Genomic DNA, 14,747 nt, shown 5'->3' on the forward strand with positions numbered 1-14,747 from the left:
CAGCTCTTTGGTTTTGGAGACACCGAGTGTGAGGTTGTTAGTGCAGCATTCAGCCAGGTTTCAATCTCCCTCCTGCATGTTGACTCATCACCCCCTTTTTATACAGCCCATACCATGGTATCATCACCAAATTTGTGGATAGTCTTGTTGTCATACTGAGTCACACAGTCATAGGTGTATAGTGAGTAGAGTAGGGGGCCAAGAATGCAGCCCTGTGGTGCTCCAGTAATAATGGAGATTGTGAAGAGTTCTTACCAATCCTCATGGAGTATGGTTTGGAGGTATGGAAATCCAGGATCCAATTGCACAGTGCAGCACTGAGGACCAGGTCTTGCCATTTGCTGATTAATTTTATGGGGATGATGGTGTTGAATGCCGAACTATAAAGAGCATTCTGATGTATGCCTGTTTGCAGTCCCAGTGTTCCAGGGTTTTGTGTAGAGCCAGTGAGATGGCATCCATGTCTTGTCTACAAACTCACACATACGAATACAAGATGAAACATAGAGGTTTCACTGTTAATCCAAGAATAACATTTAAAACCTACACATCTATCTCACAAGTGTTACCATACCTCAAAAGTGAGCAACCAGGTTGGCGACTTAACAGGTAGGTCTGCCTACAATTTGAAAGGTGCGTTCTGCACCCAGAACCCAATAATCGGACCTGGGTCCCACGAAGCCTGCCTAGGTGCTGCAATTGAAAGCACCTAGTGTCTGTACTTTTCTAGTGAAAATTCTAACTGGCCTGTTTTTAACATGAAATATGAAACACTTCAAAGCACTTCATAGAAAATGATAAAATCTTAAGTTTTACCTTCTGTTTGCTCTAATGCACATTTCTGTTACAGGCAAGCAGTGAATATTTTTTGAAAATCACATGCAACTGGAGATGTGTGTGGGTATGCTTATAGTAAAAATCAACAGTAATGGCATTTTTATGACATAATAATCAACTCCATGAATTGTCTCTCAGCCATTCATAAGATATTTAAAGACATGGGAAAGTATATAACACATTCCTTTCAAATTGCTCTCAATTAAATATTCTATCAGCAATTTGGTTACGACATTACTTCCTCAATGCATCACGATATATTTAGAGGTGATTACATTATTCACTTTGTAAAGACGAACCTGTTTTATGATCTTTAGAAAAATTGGATCACACAACTTTGATAAGAAGCACAATATTAGTAAACATTAATTATGAATTAATTTATTTCATTTAATTGGGGAAAAATGGGCTGTTGGGCAATGGAAAAATATTTTGGGCAGGGAAGAAAGATGTGTTTAGTAGCAGTATCACGCTGAAAATGTTGGAAATTATGCATCATTGTAGAAGTTGCTTGAGTCTCACGGTGCATCTGGGGGAAAGGATAGGAATGCAAGTAGAAGTGGAAAATGGAGCAGAAACAGAGACCCCATTAAAAATAATGGAGAGAATTCTGTTGAGGAAAAAGAAAGTAATTTACATGCAAAGCCATCTCAGATGTCATTATTCACCTCCACAGATATTCAATATTTTTGTAAAAGTACCAATGCTTTGATGTAACCAAGGACTCGGATTACATCATAAATGGCAGATAGTCTGCAAATAAACCATTTCAAATCACTGCCCGTACTGAATTTGCAAAGGGGCAAACTGGAAAATGATGATTTAACTATTGGACAAAACAAATTTGGTTACTTCTGAGGTATGGTAACACTTGTGAGATAGATGTGTTGGGTTTAAACGTTATTCTTGGATTCGCAGTGAAAGGTCTATGTTTCATCTTGTATTCGTATGTGTGAGTTCTTAGACAAGACATGGATGAAGGAAAAGGTTCTTTACTTTAAAGTTGTTGTAAACAGCACCAATGAGATATGTCATTAGGCTGCAAGTCTCTATTACAGATCTGCATACTGTGTTTCAGCCCCTTGCTGGCAGCCAAGTCTAATCAAATAGTAAGGCATTGCTAGTTGCCATCCAAACATGATCACTATCATTACATCTCCCTTTCTTAAAACAAAAGTAACAGAATTCTAACATGTTTTCTTTGTATAACTTGTGGCGGCCCGCAATTGCATAGATTGGGCTGGCACATCACACGGCAGAAGACGCAGAGATCGCTAAAGTGACTCCCAGGACAACTAACCGACGGGGGTAAAAGCTAAAGCAGTACATGACCAGCAGCCCTAAAATGGTGCTGGCCAAGCTGCCCAGCTAACAGATCAATAACAGGCTGGGGAAGAAGGGTACTCACATGCAAGAATGTTCCCGCCTGCTATTGTTATTCATGTGGCTGATGTCAGCCAATCAAACAAATGGCAGGAACTCCAACTGTATAAAAAGAGTCTTTCCGGCCTCAATAAATCTCAGAGTTTAACCTCCCACTCTGCGAGTGTGTGTGTTTCTTTGTAGCAGTCGGCTACAAACTCTGAAATTTTAACTTTAACACCAAGAACTTACATTTTTATTATTATCAACATTGTTAACATTTTTAAAACTTGTTTTGTGTGTTCACATACATTAAAACTTGAAGAGTGAATAAGATAGCACTACTTTATTCTATAACAGGAGTCTTTAAATTTGCTCAATGAGTCTCTTTGGAGGATTCACATGTCTTGACAATCTCCTGATTGATTGTTCTTGAATCTGAGTTGTTGCCTCTGACGATGTCTTCTCAGAAGTGCATTCAGGTTGTACAACAGTATCCGTCTTTCCATCTACTATGGCTGGTCCCATTTGAAGATCTTGACGATTTCTTCCCAGAACAGCACCTTCATCTGTCTGAATGGTGTATGATCTTGGTTGGACTTCACTAAGGACTTCACTTCTGAGGCCATAAGTTTGTTTGGTCTTTTAGCCTTACTTGGTCACCAGTCTAGATTTTCCAGTAGGATTTTTGTTCCTCTGTCAAAGTAATACTTTTGGTTTTCTTTCTGTTGTTCTTTGAATTTCCTCACTTTCTCCCCCTCTTGTTTTTAGGAGGTTCTCCTGAATGGGTAGGTTTGATCTTAGCCAGATCTGGAGTTTCGCTGGTGACATACCACGCTTGAGCAGGATTGTGCGGTATACTAGCATGCTTTGGTAGAAGTCTGTTCCACTACCTTTTGCCTTGTACATCAGTCTTTTCACTGATTTTTCCACTAGACCATTGGACTGTGGAAAATTAGGATTTGATGTGGTGTGTACAAAATCCCACTCTTTGGCAAACTGTCGGAACTTTAAATTGCAAAACTAGGGTCCATTGTCTGTGAAGACCTCGCTTGCCAAACCATGTCTGGAGAATATGGCTTTCATACCTGTTATTACAGGTATGTCAGTGCCATTCCTACACTGACATGTCTATCCATGGTCTCATGCACTGCCAAACTGAGGCTACCCACAAATTGGAAGAACAGCACCTAATATTCTGTCTGGGCGTTCTCCAATCAGACAGCATTGATTCCCCCAGTTTTAATTAAATCCCTCCCCCAAGACTCTCTTTCCCTGTCCCTGTTTCCTTTATTCCTGCTCCCTACCCTCTTCCCTTCCTTCTCCAACCAGAGAGCTAACTCCCCTGCTATCCCTCAACTTCTTTTCTACCCTCTTATCAATATCCATGCATGATCTCTCCTCCCCAATGCCTTGCCCCCTCCTCTCTTCCCCCACCTTTTATTTAGGTACTGCCAGTTTTTTGATGAAGGCCTCAAGTCCAAAACATTGGTTACCCTTTATTTCTTATAGATGCTGCATTACCTGCTGACTTTCTCCAGTACTTGTGTACAGCACAATTATCACTAACTTAACTGCCTTTATCTCTAATTTGATCCGTGAAGAACTAAAACATGATTTTCCAGCAGTCCTCTTAAAAAAAATTTGGTTTTCATAAGCAGGTCAAAGCTATTATCTAAAATTATTCCTATTGAGAAAGGCCCTGGGAAGGCTAATCACACCTGCGTTCCATCGTGTCGCAAGTACGGCTGCCTTACCTCAATGAATGCGGCATATCTCCCTCAAGTTATAAGTAATTTTCTCCAGGGGAACACAACTCTGCATCTCTCTGTTCCATCTTGCTGTGCTTAGCTGAGAGTCAGATTTCCAGGTAACCATTATGCATTTCCTGGCGACCTTCACAAATTGAATTTGGTGTTTTGACAATCTTGGACTCAGGTCCATAATATCTCCCAACAGGAACAATGCTGGATCCACCCCTGTCATTTTTTTTTCAAAATATCGCCTAATTCTACCCAGAAAGGTCTCACCTTGGCACTGGCCCTGAGGACATGGCCATAGTTTACCATATATAGTGTGTTTCAAAAAGAATTTTAAAAATCAAATTAAACTGTAGTTCAAAAGTGACAAATGCAAACAGATGATCACTGTAGTTATTTTATTAAATAAAAATTCTAACATGAAACTTTTTTGTCTATGTAAATCCAGGAAAAACCTAACTATTTCAACATAAATCGGTGATTATCTGCTAGATCCCTTTTTCCTATTCAATGATTTATCATTCTGCATATTACATACAATATATGCATTCAAACTGTATAAAGAACTGAAAGAAATTAATATTAATTTCTTTACACATGCTGAAGCAGATATCCTAACCAAATTAACGAGAGTTTCAGATTTATTGTCAAGAGTATATACATGACATCACATACAACCTGGAGATTCTTTTTTCCTGCAGGCACGGCTAAATTGCCACTAATTGGTCATGCAAAAATAAACTGTGCACAGTGTACATGTAAACAAATAAAAGAACTGTAAACAGATAACAAATATAAACAAACTGACTTTGCAATACAAAGAGAACAAAGAAACATTTCACAAATGAAAGGAAGTAGCCTACTTATGTCTACCATGAACTGCCAGGTTTGGATGTCTATATTTTGTATTTCTGCCCTTTACTTGCCATCTTCAGGGGTTTTCTGTTGGCCAGGAGTTTTTTGTACATGACTAGGCACTCTTCTGAGAAGATGTTACAGATTTGGAGCTCTGCTTTGAAGGATTGAGTCCACTTGCAGACGGTTTCTCTTGTTTCTCCAAGCTGAGGTCATCATTGAAAAAACACATTCTGTGTGAACATTGCTGCATGGAATAGAGAAGATATATGCACTCACCTTCTTTAGGTTTGTAAAAGAAACCTCAGGTTTACTGAACAGCTTGAGATAATGCTCTTCACCATGGCTAACTACCATCTAATTCTCAGGAGTATTGATAAATGCCTCCACAATCCCATACTCTTCATATAATTGATCAATAACAATATCATGAAGGTTACAGGCCTTGACTGCATCACAGAATTCTTCAAAAGGTATGACGCTTGTTAGGCTCAATTTTGACATGTTGTTATGAAAGCTGTTTTCAGAGAAGTCATACCTGACACTTAAGTACTTTCTGACTCTTTCATAGAAAACAATGAAGTCTGCTTCATATTTCTTTGACACTGCAGGGTATAGCTTGGTTTTCACTGTGAGGCAAAAAAAAACATCTTTTACTCTTCTCTCGTTTGTTTTTCAGTTCAGCCATTATTTTAAATACTGAAATTATGCTGAATGACTTGGCTTCTGGTACTGCAATAGTGTCTAAGACCAATTTAAGCTGTGACTGAGGAAGAAGAAATAGATCTCTGACAATTTACAGGCATTTTCTTCATCTCCAAAGCAATTCCACAGTACCTTGGGGCACTCCTCCTCACATAGACTCTGAAAATAACTTTTTTAGGACTTCCCAGCACTTAAATATTCTGTCAATAAATGGCAAAAGAGAGAGCCATCTCATAACAACGTGCCCTAACAGATTACAATGACCAACATCCTCAAATTCACAGAATTCCTTTAACTGTTGTTTTTTTAGCTGAGATGCTGAAATACTTGTACACTTGGAGCACAATATTTTCAACCTCAATTTCCAGTTTTCCTGTAGCAAATCGTGTTGCATTGTGCAAAATATGGGGCAGACAATTTACAGCAATCATGTACTTTTGAGTCATTTTGAGCTTTTGATAAACACTTGTGTTGTCCATAGTTTATACTTTGCATTGTCAGCAGTGTATGCAGACACTTTATTCAGACCCAGTCCTGACGTCTTTAGTTTAACCAGTAGCTGATTTGTTATGTCCTCTAGTGCTTCATTGCTATCTCTGTTAAAGTCAAGTCACACATGTTGCACTCCCTTCTCAAAATGAAAGTATCCCAGTATTGGGAAACATGTGGACACACCTTTGTTTTAAGCATTAGTTGCTACTGAAAAGAGCAATCCATGTTCCTTGATGTACTGTACATGCTCTTCTACAGAATGCGATGCGAGAATATTTTCACACCAAGCTTTTGCTTTAGTTTTCCCATGTTACACCTTTCACTATTAATGAGTCAATTTATATTCCTTTGTCAACTTTTACCCCATAATCAACACTTTGGTATGACTGATGATCCTTCACAGCATGATACACTTTACACAGTTCTGCAGCCAATATTTTATGACCTTGAGGTGATCAAGTGTCACCTTTATGTTGATCTGTGGTAGCATGTCATTCAACTGTACCTTTTCCCTTGCAGCCAATCTCCACATCACAACAGCAGAGCGTACAAAAAACATGAAAGTCATCTTTTCTGTTTTAAGAAATACATCCAAATTTTTTGGCCCATTTAGGGTTAAATTTAGTCTTTTTGGTATTTCTTTAGGGGCTTGATTTGATTTTGAAACAAAAACAAAGTCAACCACTCAGTCTCCATCCACACTTCCACTGTCCATTGAATTAATGTAATGCAAGATTTTTTAAATTAATTTTTTTATTGGTTTAAACAAACATTTCCATAAGATGTATCTCAGATGTTATACATATTTCATATATTCATATTTACCATGATTTTCCACATATTTAACTGAGGTATACACTTATAGAGAAGAAGAAAGAAAAAGAAGAAAAGTAGGGTTTAAAAAAAACCCAACATAATCATTGTACTGTAAGAATAAGGTCAGGCTTATGAAATATTATGTCGGTTAACCATTTTTCCCAGTATGAATCAAATTGTTCCAATTTATAATTAACAGATGCTGTTATTTACTCCATTTCATAATTTCCTTCCATGTGTTTAAAGTAGGGTGTAATAAAATATCAGGTTTTTCCACCCAAATTCCCTCCATTTCTGTGAACTGGTACAGTTCTATTGATACCTGCATTGGTCCATATTATTTTCCATTCTTCCTCAGAAGTTATCCTTAACTAACTTAACTCCCTTATAATTCTAAGTGCACATGTATGTAATGTGTGTATGTTCAAGAAAGTTCTATGTTTCACTGTCCAATCATTCACTTTTCACTTCTCCAAGCTCAAGGGTATCAGGCAATTCTCATACTGTGCACAGAATTTAACATTATGAATTTTCACCAGGCTCTGGTGCTTAAAGTTAAAAGGTTACCACTCAGGAAAGTTCGTGTTGGTTTCAGAGAGAGATTTGTTGCTTGTTGGACACACACAAACTGATTTCCTCCAATCAGTTACTTCAGTGTCTTGCCGAAGAAACTTGCCTCATTGTGGGTTTTCCAAATGATAACCTCTTCTTCCAGGTCATCGCAGAGTTCCTCATTTCCCTTCTTTCAGGAGAAACACTCAAGTCAGCCATTTCCTCTTGTAAGGACTACAAAGGCTTTTCAACAGGCTGAACTCAGCACTCACAACTCGTCTTCAAAATGGGATTTTTCAACAAGTCTGCCAGCTTGCCATTTTGCCGCCTCAACTGCTACTGTAGAACTGACTTCTCTCTCTCTCCGAAAGAGAAATCACCCGTTTATTTATTCTCTCTCTGCTTGTAAAAACCACATGACCTCTTCCAGGCTCCAAACCCAATTGTCAAAGGATTTTATCGGTATCTCTGAGCCTGGACTTTATTGCCCATACACAATAGATCAGCATTCTTCATTGCTTCTGTAAAGTCAACCGGGGTCTGAATGCCTAGTTTCAGCAAAGCTCTTGCATTTTAAATGACATATCTTTTGTGAATATATTTAAGAGGGAATGAGATCGATTTCTTCAGTATAAGGGAATTAGGGGTTACGGAGAGAAGGCGGGGACGGGGTACTGAACTTTAAGATCAGCCATGATCTCGTTGAATGGCGGAGCAGGCCGAATGACCTTCTCCTGCGTTTCTATGAAACGTTACTCTGTTTGTGAAGTGTAACCTACACTAACCCCCCACAATCTATCTCTTTTAAAGACGTAGTTCACCCATAACTACGCCAACATATCCGTAACATGTGACTAAGGTGAAAGGCATCTGAATCGATGTTTGGACTGGGCAGTCCGAACCCCCCTGACCTTCCTTAACCCCTCCCTTGGCTCCTCCCCGGATTTCCCAATAAAGGCAGTGGTGCCCAGACTTGTCCCCTCCCGCTCCGGTACCTGGCCAAGGCGTGTATCAGGAAAGCTCAGGTTTTTGGTCATTCACCATGTCGACGTGATTAGGGTGTGCACCCCAGTAACATGACATCATCACTCCATTCTGTCCTGTCTCCTTCTTCTTTAGATGGGAAAACACCCCAGATTGACACAGACCTTTGCCCACCGTGAGTGAACGCCAGGGGTTGAAAGTGCGTGGACAGACGTCCTCCACCCCACCTTGTTGCTCCTCTGACATCAGCGCCGGCACAATAGGGCTGTCGTGCGCGTGTACGTGTTTACGTCAGAAGAATGCGATTGGTCCGTGAAAGCTGAGCGGGTGGGGCAAATGGCCAGAGTCCCTCGGGGAACCGCACCAAGTGACCAGGCAGGGCATTTGCAGCGCGCACCAGGAAGCCGCCCTGGCGCCGTCCTGGGGGCTGCTTGAAGTTGCCTCGCGGTGATTTCTTACCCTGGAAGACTGATGCGTTTCCATAACATGTCAACGAATTTATTATTAGTCCCGATCCCGGAATCCGGCGATAACGTGACGAACAAGGAGACGAGGATCGCAGTTTTAGGATCGAGCACGGTGGGGAAAACCGGTGAGACGTGTTTCTAAATCGATCTGTCAGAAGCGGTTTCATAGGTTGTCTTTCTACTGTGTTTGACCATCTGAACTGGGTGGTCTCATTACACCATGTGGACAGGGGTAGCCGGGTCTCGCTTTGTAACTGAAACGAGCTGCTTCCAACTGCTAATAAACCCAGGGACAAATTAACACTTGCAAGCTTTGAATCTATAGTAGGGTGTTCGCACAACGTCCAATTTCACAGAATATGTCGTGGACGTTAACTTGCAGTTCTATTTCACATCAGCCTGTGGCGTTCGTTAAGTCGGTTTTCGACGATGGAACTGAGAACCATCACCTTTCGCCCTGAAACTTAAGATAAAGGCCAGCTCAAGTAGGTGGTGCGGGGTCTTCCCCTGAGCCCTGCTGAAAGACGAGGAAGTGGCAGCCTTTGAACTGGCAGTATGGTCAAAATTATTCCTGGCTTTAGCTTCCTACTCCATCATTGAGAGCTGTCACCAGCTCCCACATGTCTCCACTTGAATCCACGATGAGGGGAAATGTGAGGACAAACTGAGAGATTTTGTGGCAGAAGAAGCTAGGGTGGACTATTGTGAAAGTAGAACACACACCAAATTTGACCTCAAACGATGTAGTCATGGAAACAAAATGTGGTACTCACATAATGCCTTTGACTACATCAGGACAGAAACAGAAAAACAAGGAGCAGGAGAAGGTCATTCGGCCCTTCGAGCCTGCTCCGCCATTCAACGAGATCTTAAAGTTCAGTACCCCGTCCCCGCCTTCTCTCCGTAACCCCTAATTCCCTTATACTGAAGAAATCGATCTAATTCCCTCTTAAACAAGGATCCTTTGAGCTCACCCCATCATTCATCACACTGCTCTCCCTATTGATGATTCAGAGGTCTTAATGGCATGTCCAAAATCTCTTAGCAGATACTCAAGTAAAAATGATGTAGTGATATAGAACATGACTCTCAACTTTGGGGAATTCTTACAGCCAGTAATGTTCTTATTTAAGTCCAGAAAGCCACAGGCAAGTGTCCACAAACAATAATGTGATTGCAAAAGCAAAAAAAAAACTGAAAACAAACAACAGCTCAGGCAGCTTCTGTGGAGAAACTGAGTTAACTTTTCAGATCACCAACTAGAAATGTTAAGTCTATACTTCTCTCTCACATTTTTTTATTTCAGATTATCAGCATTTCTGGTTTTCTAGAAAAGTGACTGACCTGATGATCAGTAAGAGTGAAGTTTGTTGAAGGCAAGATATTAGTGAATCCCTAGGATAACTCACCTGCTCTTCAAGATTGCACTGTGGAATCTTTTCATACACCTCAGAGTCCAGACATACCACTATTTCATCTCCAAGCCTACTGAACGGATAGATCAGCTCATATTTTTGTATTTGGGTTTAATCTTGAATACATAACTCCCTAGCATGCATGAATAATAATGATTTGATAGCTTAGTTTTTGTGATACTAACTGATTGATAAACTTTGGCAAGGTCCTGAGGGAAATGGTGCTGTCCAATCTGATTTGAACACAAATAATGCAGAAAGATAATTGGTGTAAGTAGTCATTGCCTCACTAATTCTGACCTGGCTGTTGGCTGAGTAATTTAAAAACAAGTCACTGAATTCTTGCACCATCTTTTTAAAAGGACAGTAGAACACTATGTATGTGTGCTGACAGACGCGCATTGTGTCTTAAATTCAAATTTGCGCTGTTAGTCTGCCTGCAAAAGTTGAGGTAAGGGAGGAGGATGTGGAAATTACCATAGGTGAAACAAGCTAGGTAATGGAATTGAAAAAGCTTTGGCTATTCTGACACACACTTGAATTTTTGTTGATGGAAACTGATTCTTTAATAACACATGGCACTGGCTTTTCCAAACTTCATATTTTTTTGTTTCTGGTTATTACCATAGTTCTGCAACACCTGTGTTTTTGGCTGTTTAAATGACACAATGTTACACTTGCAGAATTCACAAATGACTACCCAAAATTATGAGATTAACATTCAATCTCCCAGAATGTATGTAAGAAAAATAAATATTTTTCAACATGCAAATCTTGACACATGCCATGATGCAGCTTTGCATTATGGAAAATTGTAATGTGAGTCATTTTCTAGGAACGTATTGTCACCCTTATCTGTGAGTTACTCAGCTCTTGCTAAATTTTAGGGAAGCAGAAGTGGTGGAATGTGGAACATTTTAATATTTTCTATCTATTTTATTTCTGCTTTACATATTTAATTCTCCATTTATATTCATTAAACAATCAGAGCCAGGATGAAAGGACAGCTTATTGATCTAATTCTTAGAAAATGGGAGTCAGCAGCACAAATTGGTGTCTGTTGGAAACCACTTTGTTGGAAAGTAAAATATCTGATGGACTTGTGTTAAAGGGATACTTTTAAAATGTAGTAAAGGTAGACAATGAGGACAATGTTGAGGGAACCTGATTAGCAAAGTATGATTTGTCACTAGGTATAAGTGCTGGAGGAATAAAAAATTCTTCTCCAGGATGATTGTACAGGACTTTTCCCACATGGACATTTAAAATAAACAGACATATTCAAATAATTTGAATAAAAATGAACAATCCATCCATATTAATAAGCTCAATTGCAATGGATATTTTAATTGTGTATTCACTGCAAGTAAAAGTCCTTCTATAAAGTTTAGGAAGAAAATGTGACCTACTGACAAAGTCCACCATGTACACAAATGCATTTTGTGTAAGATAAACCAAAGCAATGCATTATGTGCCAACACTCAAATGTTCTTTAAACATTTGTCATTTGTGGCTTTTTTTCTTTGCTCTAAATGTGAAATTAACTGAACAGAGTGGTACTGAATGAGTCAATTGTGAAACTATGTTTTTAAATTGTATATTTCTGTGGCTTTTCCGAAATTCATGTGTATCTGTTTCTGGTTAGTACCATGGTTGCATAATTCTGCAACAGAAAATTACCTCTGGGTTACAGGCGGTGTTATGTCTGTTTAAACTGGTTAAACCATTGACACATGAAATATAATATTCAGGTGATTTACAAACTTGTTCAAAGTTGAATAACTGTTCATAATTACAGTTCCTCACTAAATAAATTATTAATATACACTTGCTATATTTAGAATTAGCTATGTGTTACATTTACTTCCTGTTTTATTCTGTACTACAGTGACTTTTAGCTGCAATGAGTCTGAAAGGAATAAAGAGTTAAAGGTGTAATGTAAAGAATAGTTATTTCTAGAGCTGGAATCACATATTACATTAGTGTCTTTTTTTTAGACTTAGCCCTGTACAATCATCATCAATTATAAAACTAAAAGCCTAGATTGTATACCTAAAATGGATGAGAGGGGGGGGGGGGGGGTGGGGGGGTGGCTTGGGAGGAGGGAGGGGGGAGGGAGAAAAAGTCACTATAAATGTGTGGAAAAGAAAAAGTGTATATCATGGCTATTGTGATTTATGGTGTGAAAAATAAAAAATTAAAAAAAAAATATAAAACTAAAAGCATCTGGAAATGTAGAAAATTGCATAAACTCAGTCTTACATACTGCATTAATGAATGCTGACAATGAACTTTATAATTTCTAAATGACAATGAAAGAATAATAGAATTAGTAGCTGCAAAGCCATATTATCATTTCTTTTTATTTTCTGCCAGCCTTGATCGTTCGATTCCTAACCAAGAGGTTTATTGGTGATTATGAATCAAATACAGGTAGGTGTGTTTTTGTTTAAATCATGAGGCCAAAATTGAACAATAAAACTCAATATTTAGCGAATGGAATAAATTATAACAAACCATTACTTTTATCTTCTAGGAAATCTTTATTCAAGGCTAGTTCTGATTGAAGGAGAACAGCTTTCACTACAGGTCCAAGACACGCCTTGTATCCAGGTATAGGAGCATTACATTTTTGGTAACGTACTTTACAAATTTGCAGAATTTTGAGCATTATATGATTTAATAGATATTTATAGTGGATAAGCATTTCCCTAATTTAAGAATGAGGTAATTCCTCCTTGTTTGATTTTTTTTTTCTCCGATGTATTTGGACTGGTGAAAAAGAAACACCATGTTGGACAATTTTACGATAAATGTTCTTTATTTTTAGGTTCAAGGAGAATGTGCACATTTTCCTGATCTTGTATCCAGATGTATTCACTGGGCAGAGGGCTTCATCTTGGTGTATTCAATAACAGACTACAACAGCTACAAATTGATTCGTCCCTTATATCAGCAAATCCGCAAAATGCACCATGAAACAAAAGTCCCTGTGATCATTGTTGCTAACAAGAGTGACTTACTACATGCCAGACAAGTCCAGACCAACGATGGAATCCAATTAGCCAATGAACTTGGTGCAGCATTCTTAGAAATCTCGACCAGAGAAAACTATGGGGATGTATATGATGTATTTCAACTTGTTCACAGAGAAGTTAGCAAGCTACATATGAACAGTAATACAGAAAAACGAAGAGGATCAATTATACCACGACCAAAGTCCCCAAACATGCAAGACTTAAAGCGACGTTTCAAGCAGGCTCTTTCATCCAAAGTGAAATCTAGTGCCACTTTATGAAATTATTTAGTCCAATAGATAACAAACAAAACTGAACTGTGAGTGTTTAAATTTTGTAAATGATGCCTTCCACATCTAGCTAGATTACAAAATCTATAAATTATGATTGGGCATATAAATTGATATAGGAATAATTGCGGAGCAGGCTAAGTCAAAGAAAAGCTCATTTACAAAGCTCATGTAATTCCCACTTCTGACATTCTAGATGTTCAGTGATTGTGAAAGACTCGTGTTTGTAAGGAAAAGTATGGGCATTTTTTTTTAAAAGATGTCCTGTTGGAAAACTCTCATTGCATAGTTGTGGTCTATTTAATCTTGAAACAAATTGTGAAATGAGAAGTAATTTCTGCTGGAGGTTGGCTTGGATGAATTGCAGTCATGTGAAGAAAATTAATAGCAGCTGAGGACTGCAGAAGTGGTACAATTAAGGCTGGTTTTGCAGGATTCAGAGACTCGCACAGGTACTAAGAGGCTGCTGTTATCAATTCTAAATTAGCCAGTGAAATGCAAGATTATTAAAATATTAGTGGATTTGGTTTGTACTATAAATTCTTCTTTAAGATATTCTGATAAACAATATTCTGACTGATGCAGTCAATCATGATTATTGAATTTGTAATACACAAGCATGCGAGAGAAAATGAGCAGGTCATACTGCATCCATAGGAAGTAATGGGTAAGCAACATTTCAGTCATAGGCCCTTTGATACTGCATGACCTGCTGAGTTTCTCCAGCACACTTGTGTATTGCACTCTACCCCAGCTTCTGTAAACTTTCTTGTTTGACTTGTAATCACACTGTTTTGATTGCAACACTGCAGTCTGTTTACTGGAAAGAATACGTTTACTGTATTTTGTATAAACAGTGATTACTTGTTCTTTTGAACAAACAATTTGACCATTTCTATATTCATATAAAATGTTTATATTGTTCTCAGAGTTATTCTTTTACTATTAATAAGTAAATTGGAAGTCTATTATCCACAAGGTTGACTGTTCTTTATTTATTTGTCTGAAGTGGATAAAGTTTCCATTTTGTATTTGATTTAATCACAAATACAAAGAAAAATGCATTGAATTATTGTGCATTTCCAGTATCTTTTTAAAGCCATATAGCACAGAAACAGACCATTCAGCCCACCTTGCCAGTGCTGGCTATCAGATATCTATATTTGGCAAATCAACTTTCCAACATTCTGCTTT

The 14,747-nt window shown here is 38.5% G+C and overlaps 1 protein-coding gene and 1 long non-coding RNA gene across 2 annotated transcripts in view; one reads left to right on the forward strand and one right to left on the reverse strand.

The window, feature by feature from the left end:
- LOC138739440 (uncharacterized) overlaps positions 1–8,942 on the reverse strand; it is a 29,251-nt gene extending 20,309 nt beyond the window's left edge. Inside the window, exons 1-2 of the long non-coding RNA XR_011342243.1 lie at positions 8,375–8,942; positions 5,353–5,443 (exon numbers count right to left, since the gene is read on the reverse strand). This is a non-coding gene — a long non-coding RNA (uncharacterized lncRNA). The remainder of the gene's footprint in view (positions 1–5,352; positions 5,444–8,374) is intronic.
- LOC138739438 (ras-like protein family member 11A) lies at positions 1,623–14,477 on the forward strand. Its single transcript, XM_069891484.1, has 5 exons — positions 1,623–1,696; positions 8,499–8,955; positions 12,623–12,679; positions 12,783–12,859; positions 13,077–14,477. Exons 2-5 carry the CDS (start codon positions 8,835–8,837, stop codon positions 13,542–13,544), a joined length of 723 nt encoding a protein of 240 aa, XP_069747585.1. The 5' UTR covers positions 1,623–1,696; positions 8,499–8,834; the 3' UTR covers positions 13,545–14,477.
- The last annotated feature ends 270 nt before the right edge of the window (positions 14,478–14,747 follow it).

This window comes from Narcine bancroftii, chromosome 7 (assembly GCF_036971445.1).
Source record: "Narcine bancroftii isolate sNarBan1 chromosome 7, sNarBan1.hap1, whole genome shotgun sequence".
Lineage (NCBI taxonomy): Eukaryota > Metazoa > Chordata > Chondrichthyes > Torpediniformes > Narcinidae > Narcine > Narcine bancroftii.